The sequence below is a fragment of the Phocoena sinus genome, chromosome 2 (assembly GCF_008692025.1).
Source record: "Phocoena sinus isolate mPhoSin1 chromosome 2, mPhoSin1.pri, whole genome shotgun sequence".
NCBI classification, from domain to species: Eukaryota; Metazoa; Chordata; class Mammalia; order Artiodactyla; family Phocoenidae; genus Phocoena; species Phocoena sinus.
The window spans coordinates 36,672,618-36,681,526 of record NC_045764.1 but is presented as its reverse complement, the minus strand read 5'-3'; the positions used below and the strand labels follow the sequence as shown (position 1 = coordinate 36,681,526).

The following is an 8,909-nucleotide window of genomic DNA, read 5'->3' as shown; positions in this document are numbered from 1 at the left end:
TTGAATTACGTCATTCACAGGATGACGTGAATAAAGACCTACCTTTGTGGAACATCTTAACCTGCTTCAAACTGAAAAAGGAAGCATCTCAACCTCTCATTATATAAAAAGCTAATATGAGATGGAAAGGCAGGAGGGATAGAAGGTAAAAAGAAAACAGAGACAAGGGAAATATACTTCACAGTGTGGCAGCCAGTTAAATATTTGGAAAGAGTGATCGCTTAGCTGTTTGGGGAAAATCCCCCTGCCTGGTGGCCATGGGCCCTCATGGGCATGGGACCAGGCGTCTTACTTTACCAGCCCTTCACTGTTACTGAGATAGATGAACCCCCAGACCCATTCTTTCATCTTGTACTGGACAATGGCCGTTTGTGCCCATCTGTTCCCAATGAATAGAAAGGGTCAAGGGGTGGACTCTAGCAGGAGGCGCTGGGATAGTCATGGCAAGTAAGCTGGGGCAGGGGAGTTTGGCCTTTTGGGTGTTTGGAGTATTTCCTTCCTCTGTGAACACCTGGACTTGCTGTATAGGTGCTAGAAGAGCACTGTGCTCTCAGTCTCGTGTGGGTCCCTCCTTACGGAAAGTGTGTAAGAGTTACAAGCAGAGGGCATACACGTCTAAGATATTTCCTCAGTTTTTTTTTTTTTAATTTTATTCATTTTTGGCTGCGTTGGGTCTTCGTTGCTGCGCGCGGGCTTTCTCTAGTTGCGGCGAGCTGGGGCTACTCTTCGTTTCGGTGCACAGGCTTCTCATTGCAGTGGCTTCTCTTGTTGCGGAGCATGGGCTCTAGGCACGCAGGCTCAGTAGTTGTGGCTCGCGGGCTCTAGAGCGCAGGCTCAGTAGCTGTGGCGCACGGGCTTAGCTGCTCCGTGGCCTGTGGGATCTTCCCAGACCAGGACTCAAACCCGTGTTCCCTGCATTGGCAGGTGGATTCTTTAACCACTGTGCCACCAGAGAAGTCCCCTTTCTTCAGTTTTTGTATTTTGCTCTGTGTCATCAGAATTTGTACATTCTAGTTTATCATATTTCTTCTAGGACTATAGGAATCCCATCTTCCAATGCCCCAAATGAGAAAGGAACCATTGTATTGAATGTCCTTTCTGCTAACCACCCAGGTGTAAGAGAGAGAGAAGCAGGTTTAGGAAAGAGGAATGACAAGCTCATGCTCACGGAACTTGACCAGGGAGGAGCCTCTCTTTTTAGTCACTGCTTGGACACATGAATAGGTGTGATGAAAAAGGCCTTATCTGTGAAGAGCCAAGAGGTGAGAGCAGGCAAAACTGTGAGAAGAAAATAAGGGGACTGTTGAACGTCCCTTCTAACGAGGTCTGCCTCTTACAGTTCTGAATGTTTCACTCACCCCTTGTAAAAATATCCTCTTCATTATATCAGAGTATGGCAAGGAGAAGGGACTCTACCACTCAGACCAAGAATTCCCCTGAAACAGGAGTGGCCCCAGAGAACTGAAGCCAGAAACAGGTAAGGGGTTGCCTCTGAGGAGTGGGACAGGGATGGGAGAGGTGAAGCAGCCTCCTCATTATAAATCCTTCTAAGTGCTTCTGTTTTGTTTTGATTGGAAGGGGGGAAAGATACACGATACAAACACACACACACACACACACACACACACACACACATTGCTATATATTTTTATATATATATATATATATATATATATAGCAACGTGCGGGCCTTTTTGTTTGTTTGCAGTTTCACATTTATTTTTGGCAGGAAGGAAATCATTGCAAACCTCTTGACTGACAATGTTCGCCCCCTGGAAACGTGCACATTCCACATGTAGTATTTCCCCAGTGATGCTGGATTGTTTATCACATTCAAATGTCCAACAGAAAACCATGACTACCCAGACACTAGCATCTCCACCACTTGGTGGGTGGCGGTGTTAGTCTACAGAGAAGCTCCCTGGAGAATGGAACAGGAACAGACACTATCAAATCTACAGTAAAATAGGAACAGAGGCAGCCACTTGATTTTGCACAGGTAAAGGCAAGCACTTCAAGCCATCCACTCTTCTCGAACCCTGGCATGCCAGCTGTCCATCACAGCACCTTTAAAAGCAGAGGCACAGGGCTTCCCTGGTGGCGCAGGTGTTGAGAGTCCGCCTGCCGATGCAGGGAACACGGGTTCGTGCCCTGGTCCGGGAAGGTCCCACATGCCGCAGAGCAGCTGGGCCCGTGAGCCATGGCAGCTGAGCCTGCGCGTCTGGAGCCTGTGCTCTGCAACGGGAGAGGCCACAACAGTGAGAGGCCCGCGTACAGCAAAAAAAAAAAAAAGCAGAGGCACCAATGTCACAAGTGTTTGACCATAGGGCTGTGTATTTCTTGAGAATCTGTGGATTTCTTGAGAAAGCCATCTTTAATATACAGCGTTGTAAAATGTTACCAAGTTATAGATTTACAGATTTCCTTTTTATACAACAAGTTCAAATGCTGCAACTGTGACAAGTCTGTGTCATTAGATATATATATATTCCTTGCCTCGCCCTGCTCTGGACCTAGCACCCCAGCCCTGGCTCAGTTCCAGGCCTCACTGTACCACCCCAGTGAGATCATCTCCTCAGGAAACAGGCCACAGGGAGTCAAGTGACATGCCAAGGTCGCACAGCTGGATGGAGCACAGCCAGGACCCATGAAGTCCTCCAGCTCTTGTTCTTTCCCTGGGGTCTCATCCCAACCCACCCAGCCTCCCAACCGCCCAGCCTGTGGCTCTCAGCCAAATTCCACTTGAAAAGAGCACTTGGTTTCTGGGGGCCAGGATCGCTGTTGACTGCCCCTCCTTCAGGGCAGGAGCAGGGAGCAACACAGGGTCTCCTGGCCTGGAGGAGGAGAGCAGTGTGTCCAGACAGTCCTGAGATGGGACCTGTGACAGCGATGACACCGGCCAGCCTGATGGTGCCAGCCTCTCTGCCAAACACCTCACCTGCATTTGCTCATTTAATCCCCATCAATATTTATTTATGAGGTAGGTACTATTACCTAGCGTTTTACAGATGAGGAAACCAGTTAACTTTCAGAGCCAGGACTGAATCTAGACCTTTGGGCTCTAAGCTCCGGGTTCATTTCAAGACACACAGCCTATTAAATCCTTGTTTGAGAGATCAGGGCACACGAAGATGTCAAGGCTCGAAGGTGCAGCGTAGGGAATGTTTTGGAAAAAGTTTGGCTCCTCCTGGATGTGTTGTGCCTCCTGGCTTCTCTCTGGGCACCAAGAGAGGAGGGGGAGGAGAGAGGAGAGGATGGAGGAGGGGGGAAGGGGAGGGGAGAGGGAGCAGGAAAGGGGGGAAGGAGGGGAGGAAGAAGTTAGAAGTGGGCAGAGGTAGAGAAGCAAGTACAGTCCCGTCTGCCCTTCACTGGGGCTTGATGAGGCCCCCTGCCAGGGCAGCTGCAAGCCCATCCCTGTGGAGGCTGCCCATGGTGGCAGGTGTTCTGCTCAGGATAAACCAGATGATGCCACAAACATTTAGTTTGTAATCAAGGCAGCACACAAGCCTCCAACAGAGTGAGTGGGGCACAGTGTGGATCTCCACCCAAAAGAGCAAATTGCAAAAAAGCTGGTATAGTATAAGCCTCTTTTGTAAAATGAATAACCTAAAAGAGTATTCACTTATGAAAAATGTCTGGAGAAAAATTCCACAAGCTCAGTGGTGGTCATATCTGGAAGGCTCAGATTAGAGGGATTTTTAACTTCCTGTGTTTTGTATATTTCTATAATGTTTAAATGTTTGCTGATGTATGTGTAGTACTTTGGTAATCAGAATGACAAAAAAAATGTTTTTAAAGAGAAGGGGTACCCCCCACCCTTCATCCATCATGGTTCCCAAACTTCCAAAACAACCAGCATGTGCTTGTAACTCCGCCTCTGGGTTACCAGGAAGTGTTTATGCATCATAAAGTATTTTGTCCTGAGTGTGTATGATTAATTATTAAGAAGATGTTGTCAATCCTGTCAGATAAGTTTAATGTTTAGTTTGAGGACTGAAATGTTAAAGGCTTTGTCCATTGACTTTGCACGCTGTTGCTTAGGTGTCAGTTAAAAAGCCATGGAACCAAAGGGCAAGCTGTGATTTTGTTTTGTTTTCAAGACCACTTAGACCTGAAACACTTTTCCTATTTATGGCGCTACACTGCTTTCCTTATCTTCAAGCTCAGGAAAATAGGTTGCTGTTATAATTACTGATCCAGTGAGGAAAGGGAGACTGTGTAAGATGCAAAACGAACGATAAAACACATGATCCAAAAAACTGAGTAGCACTGATGGCAGGTGGAAAAGGAGGCCCCAGGAGGGGATGTGGGGAGAGTGAGAGTAATAAAGCTGAGCTTCCTGGAAGAGGTGGGCCTGTTTGGGAGCAGGAAAGAGTGGAGAGGAAGGCGTCATTGAGGAGGAAGGCAGATTCAGTTATGAGGCAGGAGCTCGGCAGGCCAGGCCTAGAGTGAGTCCCACTTGCCCCGTTTCCTCTTTTCCCTGAGAGAGGCCAGGGTCCCTACCCCAGCTGTGGCCCTGGGCTCTGGAGACCGTGCTGGACAAAGCCAGGTGGGAGGCCCAGCCAACTCCAACTCTGGACTCTGCCCAGGAATTTCCACTGAGATGAGAAGACAGGCCAAAGCGCAAGCAGGTTGGATCCAGCCCGTCCCCGTGGAAACACGTGCTTCCATCTCCCTGAGAGGGACTTGTTGACCACAAATATGTGAGTAGGAAGAAGAGCCTGCCCCTCTCCGTGCAGCTGTGTGTCTCTGTTTGCGTGTGTGCATGGGTGGCTGGGCTTTCCCAGGCTCTGCCTTTGTGTGTACTTCCCTACGTGGGCCTGCTCATGTGTGCCCTTGCACGTGTGCTCCTGGGTATGTGAGCTTAGCCAGTCTGGCGCTTGGGCAAGGTAGGGTGCTACCCAAGGGGAAGAAAAAGAGAGGGGACAGGAGTGAAGAGAGATGGAGTCTTCGTTAGGGCTCTTATTTACAGATGAGTTTAGGCCTATGAACTGAGCTTCAGCAAAGAAAAAAAAAAGAAAGAAAGAAAGAAACAGAAAAAAAAAAAAAGGACTATATTGGCTCCTGTAATTGAAAAGTCCAGGGGTAGTACTGGTTTCAGGTATAGTTGGATCCAGGGACTGGAATGTTGTCTTCAGGATATCGTCTCTCCATCTTTCAGAGATGGGAGACTGTAATACAATGAAAATATCACTTAATGGCAATGGTTTTAACCTGTTGCGGTGAATGATGAAAGCTAAGACCTGTCTTCAGAAAAATGCCTTTCAGATACATACACATGCTATACATAATTCCCTCCCTACTCTATGAAGTGGGCAGACCTTGCCCTGTTTCTGCCTGACCTCCCAGAGTTACAAGGACTTGCCTCTCACAGGTTCAGGAGTGCAGGGAGCGGGGGCCTTCCTCTGTCACTGGGGCCCCTGGCACAATGAGGGTTGAGCTCTGGGACGGGAGAGGCTATGCCAGGCCACTGCTCCCTGCTCCCCGCCTCCTCCCTTCCATCCTCTGCCCTTTGCCCAGCCTCTCATCTGGGTCCTGCCTGGCCTCCCCTTTCGGCTTTGGGCCCTGACTTTGTCTTTCAGCTGCAAGGTCTGGCGCACGGAGGACGACACACCGAGCCTAAGAGAGGCCAGCTCTCTCACATCAGCGGCTGGTGGTTTGGAGAACATGGGGGCTGAGCTGTTGGAAAGCCTGGCCTGTCCCCTCCCCGACGCTGGTTTGGCCCCTCCTGGTGGGAGGGGCCTTTGTTCATCATCTTCCTCCCGCCCCCGCCTCCTCCTCACCTCTTTGCTTGAACACTTAGGACCCCCGCAGTGTGTTGACCTCCTCCACACAGAGCAGCCCCCTTAATCACTCATTAAACATCTGTGCACACCTATCATGTGCCAGTAGAGCCTGCCCTCGTCAGAAAGGTCAGGGAAGGCCTCACCCAGGAAGTGACATTTCAGCTGTGATCTAAATGATAAGGAGGAAGGCACTTCCCTGGCCATCCAGTGGTTAAGACTCTGTGCTTCCACTGTGGCGGGGGCGGTGAGGGGGGCGCGGGTTCGATCCTTGGTTGGGGAACTAGGATCCCACATGCCTCGCCGCACAGCCAGAAAAAAAAAGAAATTAAAGGATAAGTCCCCAGCCCACTCCTGAGGCGACTGTGGGCACACTGGTGGCAGCCTGGGTCTCTCCGCACTCCAGGCCCCCAGCTGTAATTCTCGCGTGAGGCAGGAGGCACACTCCGGTCCATCTCTGGTGGCTTTAGGAGGAAGGCCGGGACCCTGGCACAGGGACTCAAGCCCTGCAGAAGTCAGGGACAGTGGGAGCAAGGCTGGCCCGGAACCCTCCTCAGGGTGGTAAGTCGTCTCCAGGAAGGATGTGGGCTGGCCTGGGGAGGAGGCCCCTGTGGGGAACCTGGCCTCCTGACAGGGAAGGGGCTTGCTGGACCTTTGCTGAAGAAAGGAGTAAACGTGTTTTAGCCAACAGATGAGTCCTGCTGACCTCGGCCTCAGAGGTGAGCCGGGCCAGAGGTTCCCAATCTGCTTTGAAGCGGCCAGAATGAAAATCCCATGGGGGACCCCAGTTTATACTGACTGAGGGGCTGCTCTGGTTGAAGTTGGATGGGGGCCCTGAACCAGCCTGGTCCCCTCTTTACTCCCCATCTGCCTTCTACCCCATTCGGTCTCTGGGGCACCTCAGGGAACCTTGAAGCTTAGTTTGAAAACCCCTAGACTGGGCCAGGCCCCTCCTTTCACATGGGGAGGCTGAAGCCCAGAGAGGGAGAGAGATGGACCCAGGTCACACAGGCAGCAAATGGAACCTAGAGCTTGGCCTCCTGACACCCAGGTCTACTGGGGAGGGGGTGGTCCTGACTGGCCAGATCCTGAGCAGATGAGAGCGTGTTGCCAAAAACTTGGCTTCTGCGCACCAGTGCCAAATCGAATCTCGGAGACAGAGTTTTGGGTGAAGTAGAAAAGCATAGCTTTATTGCTTTGCCAGGCAAAGGGAGACACAGCCGGCTCCCGCCCTCGAAAACTGTGTGTCCCCACCCAGGAGCATTTGGTGAGGAGTTTTATAGCAATGGTTCAAGGGTGGGATGGCTGACAAGACTAGGGTGTGTGCAGGGCCTGCACCCCTTTAATTTTGTTTCAGGTAATCTTCTTGATGAGCTTCTCTGGTTCCTTTAATCTGGGCTCAGGTGGTCTTTTCTGGAATGAAGAATGCTGACATTTCCCATCTGTTGGGTTTTAGTTCTGTAAAGAGCTCAAAGATATTGTTATGTGTTTCCCTTGAAGGGGACCCAGGACTCTGCCCCAAAGTTGCACTATTGTTTCTTGACTGTTCCTCCCTTGTCTCTGCATGCCTTCCCTTCCCTGATTAACAACTGTTTGAATCTGCCCCTTGGGACTCAGGGAAGGTCACGGAGGCTGGAGTCTGTTCCCTACAAACAAGAAACAGGGGACATAGGCTTCTGTGCCCAGAAGGTCCATAGGGTCCTGCTCGGTTTCAAGCATTCAGCCAGGTGGGGTTGCGGATTCCATCTGTCTGCCTTGGGACGAGATTGAGGAAAAATGCCTCACTTAGGAGGTGGGCAGTGGGGACAGAGAGAGGGGAGAGAGTTTCCTTTAAAAAGTGACTGGTGGCTGAATGAGTGTGAGTGAGCATCTCCTACATGCTCAGCCAGGGAGACCTCAGAGGTATTCAGGTACCAGCCTTTCCTCCGGGGACAGACAAGTGACCAAGCGACCAGACAAGAATTGGCATTTGCACCGGGTCCGGAAGGCAGTGGGGCTGTGTGATGGCTGCCAGTGGACTGTTCACACTTCCTCTCTCTGGGAGGTGCTGTTGACTCAGAGGATAATGTCCCACAGGAGTAAATGCAGAGCTGGGCGCCTCCCCACTTTGCTCCTCAGACAGTTGGAGACGGGACAGGGGAGGGGAGGCAGCCATCGTGGTCTGTGCATTTCTGTATGTTGGTAAGGTTCTTCCTTATTGTCTCAGTTGGTTCCTTCCCAAACCCTGGAGGCAGGATGATCACTGGGGTAGTGGTGCATCTCCAGGCTGAGACACAGCTGGTACAGACAGAGGCCAGAAGGAGTGGACGGCCTGAGCCATTCCTCAGTTTGCTCTGGGCTAGGGTTGCCCTGTAACCCTGTGGGATGTCAAGGCCAGTGCCTGGCTCGCCCCGTGTTGCCATTTTACTGGGGACATACCTGAGTGGCTTCTACCTGGAGGTGTTGAGAATCCCCACAGGGGTGGGAGTCTGGGGGCACCACTCATAGACCCTGCTGGTCTTCTCTCCAGGAGGAGCCTGCAGCCAGCCCTGAGGGTGATGCTTCTGCAGGGAGCATGCACAGCTGCTTCGATGGATCTGCACAGGCCTGCTGTGTACTGGTGAGCTTGGGGCCCAGCCCCACCAGGGAGACAGGCACTCCTGCTTAGCCCCATGGCTCCCACCACCCAGGTTTCAGCCACCTCCACCCCAGCCATCCATGTCTCAGGGCAGCGTCATTCACTTACCCAATAACTCAACAAAGGTTTGTTGAGCACCAACTCAGGGCCAGCTCTTGTTCCAGAAGCTGGGGAATGAGGATTGAACCAGACCAGATCTTGTTCCCAAGGTACTCTCTGATCAGTAAGTGAGAGGGGAACAAATATTTCCACATGATGCCGAGAGCCATCTGGGAGCACCAAGGAAGGATGTGGCGGTGATCAGGGAGGACTTCCAGGAGGAGGTAACATTCCAGTCTCACAGATTGAACAGGAGTTAACCAGGTAAAAGGGGAAGGACAATAGGAGTGAGAAGGCAGAGGAACACACAAGCAAAGGTGAAAACCTGCAGTATGTGGGCAGGCAGCTGATAAACATTCAAGTGTGGCTGGAGGGTAAAGTTCTAGACCGGGAGTGCCAGAGGATGAGGC

General features: G+C 51.3%; 1 protein-coding gene across 1 annotated transcript in view; it reads left to right on the top strand.

Moving 5' to 3' along the window:
* Window positions 1–440: 440 nt before the first annotated feature.
* Window positions 441–8,909, top strand: part of SLC28A1 (solute carrier family 28 member 1) — a 62,269-nt gene continuing 53,800 nt past the window's right edge. The window contains 5 exon segments of the mRNA XM_032621680.1: window positions 441–447; window positions 5,441–5,840; window positions 6,198–6,344; window positions 8,293–8,319; window positions 8,321–8,382. Coding sequence (XP_032477571.1) covers window positions 441–447; window positions 5,441–5,840; window positions 6,198–6,344; window positions 8,293–8,319; window positions 8,321–8,382 — 643 coding nt within the window.